The sequence below is a fragment of the Rissa tridactyla genome, chromosome 4, assembly GCF_028500815.1.
Source record: "Rissa tridactyla isolate bRisTri1 chromosome 4, bRisTri1.patW.cur.20221130, whole genome shotgun sequence".
In the NCBI taxonomy this organism is placed as follows: domain Eukaryota; kingdom Metazoa; phylum Chordata; class Aves; order Charadriiformes; family Laridae; genus Rissa; species Rissa tridactyla.
The window spans coordinates 87257211-87273984 of record NC_071469.1 but is presented as its reverse complement, the minus strand read 5'-3'; the positions used below and the strand labels follow the sequence as shown (position 1 = coordinate 87273984).

General features: G+C 37.3%; 1 protein-coding gene across 3 annotated transcripts in view; it reads left to right on the top strand.

The window, feature by feature from the left end:
- The window catches only part of ADAMTS18 (ADAM metallopeptidase with thrombospondin type 1 motif 18), a 79291-nt gene that overhangs the window by 29929 nt on the left and 32588 nt on the right, over positions 1-16774 (top strand). For all 3 annotated transcript variants that reach the window (XM_054200867.1, XM_054200868.1, XM_054200869.1), the window contains 8 exons: positions 1795-1994; positions 2745-2828; positions 3699-3858; positions 4475-4580; positions 8367-8504; positions 9951-10104; positions 11145-11240; positions 12208-12356. In XM_054200867.1, coding sequence (XP_054056842.1) covers positions 1795-1994; positions 2745-2828; positions 3699-3858; positions 4475-4580; positions 8367-8504; positions 9951-10104; positions 11145-11240; positions 12208-12356 — 1087 coding nt within the window. The remainder of the gene's footprint in view (positions 1-1794; positions 1995-2744; positions 2829-3698; positions 3859-4474; positions 4581-8366; positions 8505-9950; positions 10105-11144; positions 11241-12207; positions 12357-16774) is intronic.

Genomic DNA, 16774 nt, shown 5'->3' with positions numbered 1-16774 from the left:
GAATGAATGCAGTCCTGCAAATAAAATCATGTGTCATCGCTTAATTGACTAGAGACAAATATCGGTTGTGGAAGAAAAACATATCACTCCGGTAAAGAAAACACCCCTTCTATGAATAAAATCCAGTCTGGTCACCTGGAATAGAAAATTTCAGCTTAATGAACAAAGGCATGGAGAATGCAGTCTTAGGAAGGCAGTTCTTTGCTATTAACGCTGCCTAGTCCAGGCTCATTTATCCTAACCTAACTTGCTGAGAAGTAAGAGGGAAGAGCATGCTGCCACTTTCAGTGTCATAAAAGTAGCTTGTCCCACTCACCATCTTCTAAAATTTCATATGCTGGCACTAGAGAAGCCAGTTAATCATCTTTCAGACTCTTCTTCACAATCTAGATGTTTTTAGATCATGAGAATTGACTGGACTGTAGTTAGTAAATCATGCTTGAAACATTGCTGCTGCTTAGGTTTTATCAGTAGCAATGAAGTTAATTCAAGAGCAAAACTCCACTGCTCATGGATTTATGAGTCAAATGCCTTGAAGTTGTCTTGCCTTCAAAATAGTACATGGAAACTGATGTGCCTTGAATTGAACACTTCACTCTTGGGTGAGGCATGTCTTCGTGTTTTGACGTGCTTCCAGAAGAGAAAAGTTCTTTGAGGTTGTAAAGGACAATTGTTTATAATGAGTGATATACTTAAAAATCTACTAGCACAATCACTTGTAATGTTAAATATAGTTCAGAGTGACTTAGTTCTCGAAAGCAGACCACTGTTGTGCATTCTACAGTATTCTCGATTTCCCACTTTGGCATGGAAGGAAGTAGCGTCTGTTTTAGCTCTGCTGTTGGAATAACTTTCCGATGAGGCACAGGGAGGATTTTTTAATTACCTGAGGCTCCCTCACTTGTGTCATGTTACATCCTGTGTCAAAAAAAAAATAAAATCCCATTGTTATCCAAATAGTATGTTAAAGTGGTCTTTGAGTTAATTCTTGATGCAAAGGCAGCGTAGGTTCCTGCAAAAGAAGTTATGAATAACAGCAGCATTACAGGATGTAGGACATAGATTTCTTTTCCCATTTTCTGTCTCTCTAAAGAGATAGAGACCATTCTCTAACCATGCCGTTGACCATGCTACACAAGCCCAGAACGAAAAAGTGCACCCTGACATTGGGGTGTGCAGGCTGAATGCATGTATCCTGTTGTCAAGCCATCCTTGCTGTTGCCTGACATTTCCCCATTTTATATATATATTATATATATATATATATAAATGTGTTCCCAGCAGGAATAATCTCAGTGGCAAATTTGCATAGAAAGCTAATGTCAGTCACAATAGCAGGCTGGCAGGAATTTTAACTTGTGGTGTGTGTCTGCTTTCTGTACTGACGGTGGACATCTGTTGTGGAAAGGAGTTTTTTACCAACTGCTATGTAAGTAGTACATGCCAAACACCTCAGGAAGTTATCAAAAGGAAGGAAAAATGTAGATATTCTGTTAAAAATTCTGTGTGTATTTTTTGCAACAGATGCTACCATTTTATTAGATTAATTCCTTATTTTAAACTGCTTATTGCATATGAATGTGGTTCTCCCATTTCCTTCTCTCCCTGTAGCCATCCTTCCCTCAGGAATGAATCAGGTCTTTTTTAATAAATATACAAGAACTTAGCCATAAGTATTAAATCACATGCTATAAAAATAATCTAAGGCTCTAAACCTCTGATACTTCATTTTCTGATGAAACTGTTCATGGGTGATCTGAACCCTTTCCAAAACTGAGTTATATTTCCTTTTAGATGCACCTAAGCCACCCACAGAAGAGACATACATTCGCTCAGATGAATATGGGGCTTCTGCAAGGTTCAAAAGATCATCTGCTAAAATTCAGAAAAATGGAAGTCTAAATGTTGAAACTCTTGTTGTGGCAGATAAAAAAATGTTGGAGAAACATGGCAAGGAAAATGTAACAACATACATCTTAACAGTTATGAATATGGTAAGACATGGTGTAACTGAACTATGTTTTCCCTGTGGAATATTGTTATGTCAGAGTAGGGATCTTTCATTAGACAAACAGTGATATCAAAAAGAGCAGGGGCACTTTATGCAAGGCTTTCTTCAAGCCTCATGTAATGTATTACTTACATCAAAAAGCTCTTTGAAAATATATCCCTAGATTATCAAAGCTCTGGCAACAGTAATGTATGGTAAAAAAAATAAAATTGTAAAATATTTAAAATGTTAAATTTTAAAATCCTTGTGTAGTACAAAAAAGGCTGGTACTCTGAAATGGAAACTTTCATTTCATTTATTATCATGAAGCTTAGCCTGTTTTGTCTGATGTCTCTCCTTGAAGCAAAATTTTATTTGAGAAAGCAGAAATTTATTTTGAGAAAAATAATATAATTTAACTGGAAATATGCTTTCCTTTGTGGCTTTGCTCTTTAGTTTTGTACTACAAAACTTGAACTTTGAACTTGATTACGCTTGATCCAGGAGACCAAGGACAGAACAAAGCCCATTGGAATCAATAGAAGGTTTCCAAGTTTTTTGAATAAGTGTAGTGGTTCGGGGCATAATTCTTCTGGCTTAAGCTCTTTTGGATTAATCCTACAAAGTATATAACTCCATTAATTTGCATTGAAAATTGAAGCCAAATGCAATAACTCGATACAGATATTTAGTCTCTTTAAAAAAATAATTATTATACATGTAGATGATATTTGCTCTTCAATAATTATTGCAGGTTTCTAGTCTGTTTAAAGATGGAACGATTGGAAGTGATATAAACATTATTGTTGTGAGCCTTCTTCTTTTGGAACAGGAGCCTGTAAGTTTGTGAGAACTTTTGTGTGGTGTACTTCATTTGTTACACTTCACAGGGAGCGTTGGGTGTGCCCATGTTACGTACATGAACTTTCATTAGAGGTTTCTTAAGACATAAAGCATGAGAACAAGATTAAAATCCACCCCCCACCCCAAAATCACATTTTCTGCATTTCAACGCTTCTCGATTTTTGATACTAAAATCTTCATGTCATATAAATGTTCTTTAGAAACATTGAAATGATTCCAGTAAGATAAAACTTAAGAATTTCCATCATTTGCTTGAAGAATAATGGCTGGAATAAGAAATCTACTTAAGAAGTATTTAAATAAATAAAAAGATTTTGAACTGGGCTTTTCAGGATGTGATGATCAGAAGGGGGAAGGAGTCAAAAGTCCCAAACTGAAAATAGCATATAACAAAAGCTGGGAGTGGAGCCAGTTCTTTTGTCAAGGGGCTGAGACAAAAGAAGACAAAATCTCTTTTGATGAAAAGAAATTCGTGATAGGTTGATCTACTTGGATAATGGTTTTCCTCCACAGAAATCTCAAAATATTTTAATCACAAGATTGAAAATGGTTTAGTGTTCAGCTTTATCAGGAATCAAATATATTTGTACACTGTAATTCCAACCACTGACTTTGAAAACATCTGTGTGCCTAGGGAGAGGTGCAGTTTTATTTTACAATTGTAATAGATTCACTTATCAACTGAATCAGTCATCACAGAGAGTTAACATGGGAACACATAAGTTTATGTAGAAAAAATCTGAAAAAGTAATTCCCTTTTCCCTAACCAACTCTCGTTCTTTCAATCACCTTTCTCAAGTACTGATGGAAACACCTAATTTCTCTGTCTCTGAAATATCTACAGGGTGGATTACAGATTAACCACCATGCGGACCAGTCACTGAACAGCTTTTGTCAATGGCAATCTGCCCTCGTTGGGAAGAATGGGAAGCGCCATGACCATGCCATCTTGCTTACGGGTTTTGATATCTGCTCTTGGAAAAATGAGCCCTGTGATACTTTAGGTATGATTTGAAAACACATTCTGAGAAACTCGTGGGAGTCAAAAACAGCATCTTGATAGACATCTGAAATGTTTTAAAATAAAAAAGTCCATTTTTGCATATAATGTTAGCCTTCTTGAAGAGGAAAGAACGGTATTATTTTTACATATTTGCCTTTGAGGTACTTAGAAGAAAAAGAGTATTATTGGTATCATTGCCCCAGAAAAAGTGGGAAAATAAGATATCTGAAGGCATCCTTTTGAATTGTCACCTCTTCAAGGAATATTTTTGACTTTGATAATACTTCTGAGACACTCTATTTATTTTTTTTTCTTTTTACGACTACTTGCCCTTTTAGAATGGGATTCCTCCCTAATTTGGGAGCATTAAAGGCATAAAGGGGGAAAGAATAATCTTAACAAGTAAAGTGTATTTTGGGAGGGTAGGTTTGAAATATACTTCTTATACAGGAGTCCCTTTATTGTCAAATAAAAGTCTGCTGTAATTCTTTCATTATAAACCTGATGCAGTAGACAACCATCTTCATGCACCACAATAGACTGGCTCGTTAGGATCATGATATATGTATTTGGAATTTTGTAGAGGAACAAGCTATTCTACTGCTTCCTTCCTGCAGGATTTGCACCTATCAGTGGCATGTGCAGCAAATACCGTAGTTGCACCATTAATGAAGATACAGGCCTTGGACTGGCATTTACAATTGCTCATGAATCTGGACACAAGTAAGTTTCATGAGTCTTACATGCTCCTTCTATAAATAAACCCACAACAATATGTAAGTGAATGGAAACATAGCAGCAGTTAATATAAATAGGTTAAATAGGGATCATTTATAGAGAGCTATATATGATTACAATATAAAGCATCCAGTTAATATATCTGCCTTATTAAATATCATCTCTTCAACAATTGTAAAAATAACCACAGTGGGATTTTGATCGATTTTGCTGCCATAGGCAGAGGGGACCTTGTTCTGATACAGGTACTTCACAACTGTTTCTAATTTGACCATGGGGAAACTATAGGCAATTTAAGGCCAAAGAGAGTCAAGACTCTTCACTCAGATGTGTGTCCTTTAGCATGAAATGGTGAATCAGCTGCCCAGGGTGCTTTCCTTTTATTTTTATTTTTTTGACACTTTATATGTTCCATGTGATAACCGGAACAAACAGTAAAAGCTGACAACAATAATCTACAAGTTTCACATGCTGCTGACATGTTCTGGTAGACAAATTGGTTTTAGTATCACTGTGGTTGCTCCGAAAAGAGGAAGAACACTGCCGTTTACAGGATGGAGAACTGATCTCTCTCAGTCTCTTACAGGTCTGTTTCCCAGAAGACTTGGTGTTTCATAGGATCTGGGAGCCATTCATTGCATTCAACCTGTCCTCCTTTGTTCTCTCTATTATTTAATGTGTGATTTGGCTAAAAGCAACCTTTGTGGTGGTTTCTGCCTTTCTGTATCTATATCCATTGGATTTCCATTTGATTTCTCTGGTAATGGGACTGTAATTTTCCTAAGAATCTGCCATCTTTCAAACAAAATAAGTAATAATCTTCCATAGAGCTTCAGCTATTCTCTGAATTGTTGAATTAAATCTAAAGATGATTAGGTTTTGCTATCCTGTTGTTTTCCCAAATAACTTTTCACAACTTTTTGCATGGTTTTGCTTTTCAGTTTTAACATAGGCTGGAGTCTGTCTAACCACTGGCAGTATAAAAGCACAGTTCCTCTATGTGGTACAAACCTGAAATGGAAGGTCAGATAAAACATGGGCATAGGATCTTTATTTTATGCAGCAACATTACTGCACAGAATATCTTTGAAAAGCAGTGGTACTGTACTCTGCTGTTTGGTCAAGGCATGAATCCTTCTGATTCTGCATGACTGAATCAGGACTATTTAGTTTTCATTGTGCAAATATGCTCTACAGTATATACTATGACCTAATGTCTACATGAGTGACCCTCTCAGAGGTTTCTGTACATCTGAAGGGAAACAAGGAATTAAAGAATAATCCAGCTACTAGTGAAGCCCGTGGGAATTGTGCCAACGTTTTGAATGGGACCAAATATGTAAAACATATATTGTTTGATCCTCCTGCCACCCCAATACAATTTCACTGACCTCCGTACATTTTTGATGCCCTTTGATTGGTATTAGGAGAGAATCAGGACCACAGCTTTTTTTTTTTTTTTAATTATCCCCTTTAGTCTCTTAATGTCCTTCCTTCCTGTTTATTTTATTTGCTTTGTGAGATTATGCTTGGAAATTTTTTAGTGTTGGGGTTTTTTTTTCTTTTCCACCACTGCCGTTGATTCTCATATTATTCATCCTTTCTTTGGTGTACTTCCATACTCCTGTCTAATAAAAATACATCTTACCTCCTGGAAAAAATGTGCGCCAGATACAAAATGTCTTTATTATCATTTGTTCATGTTCCTGAGACTACCTCGTATATGATGTAAGACAACAGAATGCGGTCTCTGTGTTACAGAGATTGCTGGAATAAGAAAAACCTGTGAGAGCCTTGGAGGTGCTAAGGATTAACCTAAGGATTTGATAGTAGGAGAATACTTTATGCTGTATAGATCACTCTCTGTGATCTGCTGAGTAGCTTCATTTGTTATACCTTTTTATGGTTTTCTCTTGTTTTCTCCTGAAAGCTTAACAGTTCCTTTGGGAGTTCAGAGCCCATTGTGTCAGTGGGTATATATAATGTGGATTCTTTGGCTGCAATGCATGTGAACAAAGTTAGTATTTTATAAAGGATTCTAAAATACTAGTTCAGTTGGGACTTTCTTTGTCCATTTATAGAAAGGGCCATATATTTTAGCACGTTTGGAGCCTCAGCTGGTGGCAACATATGCAGTAATTCTGATGATCCTGTGATGATTTATAACAGTAGAGGATTGAGTTTAGTAGATCAAATATTCCCTGCACGTGCACAGATTACATTCATAAAGTCACCAATGTACTACAATGTTGAAGTAACAGATTGTGAAATTTCTATTCAAAACACATTGATATTCACAGATGTCCTCTACAATGAGTAAATATAAAACAGTGAAAGGAAAAAATCTGAAAATTAGCTTTAATATAACCATAAGCTCCATACAACTTATCTTTTTTAATGTGGCTTTTATTATTGCTTGTTATTCCTTATATTATCCTAACACCACTCCTAGTGAAAGCAGGGCCTCGTGATGCTGCAGACTGAGCAGAGCACCCAAAAAAGGCAGTATTTCTGCTTAAAGAGGTTACAGTCTAGACAAAATAAGTGACTGTGTATAACAAAGGTGAGGAAAAGAAAGTGATTTGCCTGAGATAATATAGCAAGTTAGTGGCCAAAATTAGGAAAAGAATCATGTTTTTATATTCATACTTTGTATTGTATTCATTCAATGCCACTTCTTTTGCTACAGATTGAATGCAGCTATGTTGTTCTTCCCTCCTATTAGGAGAACAGTTATGTCATATTCTTACAGCTGTGTAACACTGATATTTCCCTGGATTCTGATCTCCACACCATTCATCTTAACAGGCATTATCACTAGGCAAAGAAAGGCTCATACTGCATGTGTGTTTTAAGCTGATAGAATTATAGGCAGGTACAAGTAAATAAATGATCTGAGGGCTGGAGCACCTCTCCTGTGAGGACAGGCTGAGAGAGTTGGGGTTGTTCAGCCTGGAGAAGAGAAGGCTCTGGGGAGACCTTGTTGTGGCCTTTCAGTACTTAAAGGGGGCCTATAGGAAAGATGGGGAGGGACTTTTGAGCAGGGCCTCTTGCGACAGGACAAAGGGTAATGGCTTTAAATTAAAAGAGAGTAGATTTAGACCAGATATAAGGAAGAATTTTTTTACAGTGAGGGTGGTGAAACACTGGCCCAGGTTTCCCAGAGAGGTGGTAGATGCCCCATCCCTGGAAACATTCCAGGTCAGACTGGATGGGGCTCTGAGCAACCTGATCTAGTTGAAGATGTCCCTGCCCATTGCAGGGGAGGTTGGACTAGATGACCTTTAAAGGTGCCTTCCAACCCAAACTATTCTATGATTCTACCGTACATATTCTATGAATGTAAGGTCCACTACTTCCATCCATCTCACCACAAAACATGTAAGGAAAGAGAAATTATTAACTGTAAAACTTCTGACACAGACTGCAGCTCTGGTACTTATGTGCCAGTGTCTTGCCATTATCTCACATTGCCGAGCTCCTGTGCATCACCAGTGTGGGTCTTCCTTGAAACTTGACTATCTTCTTCTCATCACACAAGGGTATGATGACAATAAAATTTGAATGCTGTTATTTGGAGCTTGTTTCATACTAATAGTCATTTGTACGGTGCATATGTTTTCATCCCTTTGGAATGAAAGGGATGAATTCCACATCCCCTGTGGACTTCAAGCATAGAGCTGTTACCCAGAAAGTGTTTCTTCTGCCCCAAATTGTCTTTTGCTTCTGATTAACCTAGATTTTCACTCTCACACCTGGTTCTCTTTTCAGCTTTGGTATGATTCATGATGGAGAAGGAAATCCTTGTAGAAAAGCTGAGGGTAATATTATGTCTCCCACACTCACAGGAAACAATGGAGTGTTTTCTTGGTCAGTATGCAGCAGGCAGTATCTCAACAAATTTCTCAGGTAGGTCAGATGTAAATCTGGGCCGGTGCCAGGGAATGTATCTTTAGTAACTGGACTTGAACTCTTGAACAGACATAAAAATCACTTATGTGTGAAATTCACCTCTTTTAAAATGAACTCAAACCCATGTACTATTTGAGCCCACACACTTGGACTTATGAAGCGTATAGGTGGTATGGCACAGAAGTGGTTTTACCCTGCCTCATTTCAAAAGAAGGAATTTCACCCTCCATGAATATCCTGCAGTAATGACTGGCATATCATTCTTTCCCAGACATTCCTGTCAGCAGCCAAGTTTATTAGAGAATTAGTAGGAAGTGAACACAAAAGAGGGCAGACACAGTGGTACCAAAGTCATTACAAAATGTAAATTAACATTGGTGGCCTTTCTCACTGGATTTTCTCTCTTAATCTAGCTCTTGTCACGAGTAAGGACATTTTACATTTGTCATATACTGTTTCTGGGGGGAAAAAAAAGGAAAAAGAGAAAGATGTCCAGCATGTTGGCATTACTCAGTGATGCATTTAAATGAAATGGGTTTTTTTTTGTCTGTGTTTAATGTCATCAGAATTGCAATGCTGTACAACTTTCCTTTTATTTTTTTTTTGTCATACATGGGTAGGATACACATCATTACTAAAAACATGTGTAAGCAGTACTAAGAACCCAGATCCAAAACAGCCATTTTACATGGTAATTCTTTAGAGTGAGAGTCAAGTACCTAGATAGTTCTGTGTATCTGATCCTTGAATTCCAAGTTAGTATCTTTAGAGTAGTGTCCAGGAGAGGTGACAGAATTGTGGTGACATTTTTCCTGCTGCAGTGATGCAACACAGTCTGAGTACTCAAGCAAAATGCAAACTCGAAGGTGACATAGGCCCTCCAGCACGCAATGTGGTCCAAGAGACTTACATTTGGATGATAAATCCAGTGTAGAGCGACCTTCTGTATACATGGGTTCTGAAACATATAAAAAAGGAAAAAAGTAGACTGTAGGGTACCTTGGGTCTGAAGCTGGACACAGCCAACCCAGAGGAGCCTTCTGGTTGCCAGTCCACACAAAGCGAATGCTGAAATGAGGCGGTATGCCTGTTGATTCCTGATTTTGGGGATCCATTTAAGGGAAAAAAGAAGCAGACTAGACCACCTTGCTCTTGGTTACACAGGAATAGTGGGAGGAAAAGAATTTGACATCATTCTTTCTTGTTGTCACAACAGTCCTAAAGCCTAGAAATCCCTGCTTCCTTAAAACTTGGCAGGTCAGGCTACCAACAAGATGTCAAGATCTTTTGCCTCCTGCAGGCAGATACTCTCATTTCAGTGCATACCTCTAAAGCTAGTTAAAGGTACTGTATACCATACTATGTGTTTTTGCTGGTCTGTAGCAAATTAAAATATTTTGATATAAAGATCATAGTCATGATTAATATACATTCTCATTATAGTACAGCTCAAGCTGCCTGCCTGATTGATGAACCTAAGCAAACAGGACAGTATAAATACCCTGACAAACTGCCAGGGCAGATCTATGATGCTGATACCCAGTGCAAATGGCAATTTGGAATGAAAGCAAAACTGTGCAACCTCAGCTTTGTAAAGGTACCGATTGATATACTTTTGAAAACTTAAAATTACATTAAAGAACTGCAGTACACTAAATAAGTACAAGTAATACGGTGTTCTTCAGAGGCCTGGGCTATTTCTTTACCTTATCTTGCTTGGCAATTTGCTTTGAAGGTACTGGCCTGTTTTGAGAAATATCAAAATCCCAGGGGAGTTTCAGAAAGAAATGTGCTCTTTCCAGGAGTCATAAGGAGTGCAGTTGAATGCGTAAGACCCATGAGCCCTTGCCTACTGTGCTAAGGGAAATTAGCAGCCAGTAGAGTTTTGATCAAAACTTGCATGGGGTGTGGGGTAAGAAGGCCAAAGTTTCTTGTGTTTAGTTTTACTCATGCATTGACAGCAAAGTCTGGAAAAGATCTATAGGGTTATTTTAGAACAATAAAAACGTAACTTAGACTCTTGACTTTGTGATGGAGGATTAATTTAGGTTAACCCATTATTTTAGTGACTACTACGCTCCTTGCCGATCTCTTCAGGGAAGACAGTTTATTAAATAATCTGGAGTGCTCATTCTGAAAAGAAGTATTGTCATTTCTTTTACTCCTCTTATTATCCTGGAGTATTTTGATGTATTTTATACTGACCACATTGATCAGGTTACGGCAGCTGTGTTTCTTCTACAGCTAAGAAACAAAGAAGAGAGAGTGAACAGCACTGTGAAGAGACTGTTTCCAGATATCTCCTGTGTTTTAGACAACTTAGTCTCTTCACATTATTATAGTCACTGTAAACTCAATGAAATTTTAGTCTTGAACTTTTTAACACAGTTTTTGTTCTATTATAGTCTCACACTCAAAATGTTTTTTAAAAATATATAGGGAAATGGTGCATAAACAACCAGCCATACAGGATATGGCTGTGCTATGAATCTTAAAACCTGGGTTTTCTAAATTCAGAAAAGTTTTTATTTATATGGCTTTTAAGGTAGCAAAGGCATGTATCATTTGTTACTCTTTCTAAACACCAGGCAATAATGGCAATTATGAGTACTATAGTGAGTACTTTTTTCTTTTCAGGATATATGCAAATCTCTCTGGTGTCACAAAGTGGGTCATAGGTGTGAGACAAAGTTCATGCCAGCAGCAGAAGGAACAGCTTGTGGGATAAGTATGGTAAGTTGTCTTATAAATAGGACAATGCCATTCTAACTTGTTTTTAGACTATACTGGGTCAAATACCAGCTCCTGTCAAAACCAGTTTTATCCACATCCCTCCAGGTTTGCTATCATGGACTTCCGGATTGCTCTGTAAAAGACTGCATTGTGATACATAGTCAGGACTGGTCCTCACAGCGGCACCTGTCTGATGGGAGGGAGTGATGTCTCTCCCAACGAGCTATAGAATAACATATATCTGGCAAATCTAAATCACTAAGAAAATCCATTAACTATAACAGAAGTAGATCAAGGCCTCAAATTCCGCTCATCTAAACATCCCTTAAGGCGTAATATTTGCTAGACAGACTCAGGCCACCATGCATGTTATCATCAGTGATCACTACGGAAAGAGCATGGTTATTTGTTTTAGGTGAACCTTCTAATTCACACTCATCTATAGTTACCCAAAATATTTTCTTTTGCTGTAATGTTTCTTACAGTATAATATTGTTTTGATTTTCAAGTTACTGACAAATGTTCTATTTCGCTTTTTCTCTTTGTGCAGCATTTCATAATTGAATGATAAAAGAGAGAAATTTTAGCAGAATTTTAGCAGGCTATTTTTGAATTACATTAGAAGTTTTGAGATTCTGACAGCACAGGACCATAAATTAACATGGATATTTTGGGAAGAGTAAGCCAAAAAGATACTCTCCAAAGAACAGTTTTGAAAATTTGTACCCCAGAGATCTTCAACTCAGAACTTGGACAAATTTTAGGACATAATTATCTATACCATTGTGTGGATCAATGTCCTACTTCAGAGTCATTGTCCTTCTGTGAACTATCTCCGTGAGTTCAGTGGGTAACCTCATGTTTATTAGGGTTAAGCACTGGAGCTTTTAAATGTGGATTTTTTCTTTTTTGCATCTACTAGGTACCGCTAACTCTGATGGGATATTTTTTGGCATTCTTTTGGCAGTGGTGTCGAAGAGGTCAGTGTGTCAAATACGGTGATCATGGACCCAAGCCTGTAAATGGCCAATGGTCTGCCTGGTCCGAGTGGTCAGAGTGTACTCGCACTTGTGGAGGTGGGGTCACATATCAAGAAAGACACTGCAATAATCCAAAGTAAGACATAGATGTGAAAAGGTATTAATTTTATACTAACTATTTATGTTATTAGAACCAAAAAAATGAGTCCATTTCTGTAGGGAAATAGTACTTACGAAAATGTTTCTGAGATCTTTCTTTCATGTCCAATATGACCAGTCAGTAGCTGAAAGACAGAAATATGTCCTGATACTAGAAAGTAGTGGCTGTCTGAAGACTGCTAGAGTACGAGAACATCTACACAGCCCAACTTTATCAATTTATTTCGTTTCACTGCGGTTTATCAAATACCTGCAGAAGTAACGAAACACCACACAGACATATTCACCCCTGATAATCCAAGAGCAAGGGAAAAGGGTCTTAAAAGCTATTAAGACTTCCGATGAGATCATATTATCCAGGATAATAAACCAAAAATGTTTAAAGTCAATATCAAAATGGTTGTAGACAGATGTCTTTGTATGTCTGTCATATTCTTTGCATTATTCACATTTCACAGATCAGAATAAAGTTGCTCAACCCTAGGATTGTATGCTAACTCATGAAGCATTTCTGGTATTTTCCTCTAGTGAATGTCTTATCACTGTAAATACTACTGTTCCTTACAATACTATTTCAAGGTAGAGGTAAAATGTTATCTGATCAGCATCTTTCCCAAGTACTCAATTCACTTTAACTTACAAGAAAAAAGGATTTCACTGTTTTATTTCATACACAACTTCAGCAGGCATAAACACATGTATTCTTCATTGCAGACAATAAAAACAGCATTTAAACTGCAGTAATAAAAAACAGAGAAAATATGACACAGTTTATATGAGGCTGTAAAGAAGCCTCACACCTACTATACAGTGCTGCAGTAATAATATCCACGCTTCATATACTACGTTATAGGAAAATGTGAGTTAGTTAAAATAGTCTTTATTACCCTCACGCAGTCAAGCCAATTTTTGCAGATCCATAGCAGAGCTTTTTCTCAGCCTTTTCTGTTGTTTCCCTGTGTATTTTGATAAATAAAATTACTTGGATCGTTTATTAAACTATTTAGCTAGAGAATGCAGGGTCTCAATTCCACATCATACATATATTTTAGTCTTCCTACTCTGATCCCTGTTTTGCCTAGTAAATTTGCATGTATGCAGATTGTTCTTTGCATTTAGTCATCAGCCTTCCCTTGCTCTCCCTGTGTGACAGAAGAATCTCCAGTAGTTGAAATGTTTCGGTTTGGTGCACTGTTAGAGCTGATAATGATTTCCAGTGGTCTTCAAACAGCATCTCTTTAACATGGCGGGTGTTACTGTAGCACTATGTATTTAAAACTTGCTTTCAGAATGATCTGTCTGTTCTAATTAAAGTAAGACTTGATGCAAGACTTGGTGAAACCAAGTAAGACTTGCCACTAGAACTAGATCATGTTTATACTAAATTTAATTTTATTATATTAGTGACAGTTCAGTTAAAGCAAAGAGAAGATACTATAAAACGCTCTCAGAGTTAGAGTGGTGAAATGACAGGACTATAAATAAGCCATCCACACAACGGTGTACGAATATCCAGGTACCTGTGTTTCCCATCGCAGCACTTTCGTATAAATGTGGAATCATTAGAAAAATGATACTATCCATTTTTAGTCTTACACCACATGGAACGATTTATAACCTAGTCACTGTTCATTATTCACCTCTGTAACTACACATAAACAAAGAATAATGATTCCTTTCTTTTTCAGCTCCTGAAATATATTTCAGATGTTAATAGAGTTCAGTATATATACGTATATTATTTCATATGCAATATATTCATTTCACTTTTCCTAATCAAGATTTGTGTAGGAGCTAATGTTTATTTTGTTCAAAAGCTTGACAGATGATTTTGTATAGCAAAATTTTAAGAATGACAAAGAATAAAATGTATTTCTGTAAGAGATTAGGACACAGGGTGTGGATCTCTGAAGAACTGACTGGAATCTAAAATGAGGTTTTTAAATAAGTAGTCTATTTTTCAAAACATCAAGGGAGACTCCTACGTTTCCAGTGATTTTAAGAGTGACGCATCTTACTAGAAGCTTAAAAACAGGTGAGGAACACAAATTCAGGCTGCTGCTTATGAAAATCTTGTTACCTCTGTTTGTATGTGAAATTCTCCTCTTGCAAATAATATCCAACCAATTCAATTCCCCCTCTCTTGACAATTTTAAGACAGACCTTGTGGCCACACCCAAACAGCTCTAGCTATGGCTTCTGAATTACCATGGAGTTATGTACCAATTCATACTAGCAAACACCTATGGAGGTCATCTGTAGAACACAGAACTATGCAGATTTGCTAAAATCATTATGTTTCTGTAAATTGTCACAGTGTAATTTCATGGATCTGGTTTTCATACATGACAACATTTACAATTGAGGTACTTTTCCAAGATCGAAATAGATTACTTAATTTAATAGTTTAGCTGGGAAAGAACCTGAAGAGTGCCCGAGAGATTTAAATTAATTCCTAAATCGTATCTGTGGGACTGCATCCTACCCACTGCACAACAGTGCATTGTTCATGCAGAGCAGAATGGAGTTTTAGGCATGTATGCAATCAAAAGACTAAATCAAAATTGCTTGAACACGCCTTTTTAATTTTTTGTGTACAATATCTATAACAGTGATTACGGACAATGCAGCTGTAAACTGATGCACAGTAATGATGCCATTTAAAATACTAATTAAAAATGAAGACTGTGAAAGACCTTGTAGACCTTTCAAATTCATACAGAATAAAATAGTCTAGCTTTGTGACACTATCACAATATGGTCATAATATGTGTAGAGATGTTCTCACTTGAATGTAAATGATTAGAAAACATGAAAAACTAGGGATCCAGAATTTCAGAGTCTAATTCCCTTTGTAATGCATAAAATACTTTCCTTGATCAGATTAATTCCAGGATTTCTCACTCTCTGTGTTGCCTTGCGGTGAATATCCATTTTACTTTTCATATAGTCCATTCTAGTTCATGAAGTCTATTCTTAAAAGGGTACTGCAGAATTAATCTAAGCTACTTTTGCAGCATTTTAATATTGGAGTCTCACATGAAGTGGAGTATTTACATCTTTGCACTTTTACACTCCTTTTACAAATTATTCTCTAGATGTTTTTTTGTTGGCCTTTCTTACCAACTGTCGCCCTTCTCCAATTATCCTCAGCAAGGCCTCAGCTCTAACAGCACCTATTCCTGCAGGTATCTTTGCCTATACATGCCAGCGCTGGGGGGGTGCACAGACGGAGGAAAAATGTAGGTTCTATCTATATTAGGAAGAGTGTAAACTACACAAATATTGGGAGACTCTCTGAGCAAAGCATTCCATTGTAAGTGCAGTTGTACTAACAGAGCTTCTGCAGGCACTCAACCCAAAACCTACTGGTGGTATAAACGTCACCAATAAAAGTGTGATTTTTTCAGTGTAGGTAATAGTCTTTTTTCATAAATTTGGTTTTGTACATATAGTTTCCTGTGTATTACTTAACTCTTACTGACATCTTGTTGGTAAAAAACAAAGGAGGAGAAGTTTCCGTAATTCTCTGGCCAACAGTTTCAGTAATGGGAGTGTACTGTAATATTAAAATGCTGTAACAGAGCTGGGAAGCAGAGTGCCTCCTTCAGTGCTCCCTTAGTTTGGTGGAATTTTATACCATCCTCAAATGCAAGACTGTGGCTAGAAATCACGATCTACCCATAAATAATTCTATTATATGGCTTGTTTGGTGGCATTTACTTGGAAGGAGGTTGCTTCTTTTCCTTACACTAAAGCAGATTTGTTCTCTGGGGCTGAAGGAGGTCAAAAATCATACATGTGCTGAAGCTGTAAAGAAAGTCTGCAGAGAATTGAGTAAGGACCCAACGGTTTGGCTGCCTTAAAGCAAACTCTCACCAATGCACAAAATCAACACAAATACTCCCTGACTTCACTGATGTTACATACCCTCCCTGCCCTTCACAGACTGAATTGCCCCCAACTAGGACAGAAAATGTGACTTTAAGACCTTCGCGGTTACACCCAGTGTCAATGTAGCTAGCAGGAGACCTCAAGAAATGTCACAGGAAATCATATTCCCTTTCCACAACACATTTTTCAGGTGTTTTATCCCAGTTTAAAGTAGAGCAGCAGGTGGGTTTCCACCTCTTCCTCTGAAAGACTGTTTTGTAGCCCAGAATTCTGGAAAGGCCAGATATTGTGTACACTCAAAGCTGATTCAAAACACAAAAACCAAGCCCCAGCTTGGTTAGAGGGTTAGACATACAAGGGTTAAAATTTATAATAAAGCAAACAGGAAAAGCACCTGGACTTTCTCATCCATGTTGCACCAAGCTGTCTCCGTATTATTCCAGTCAGATGCACGTAAAGAGGAGCTGCATGGGATACTTGCTATGGGGAAGAGTTACAACA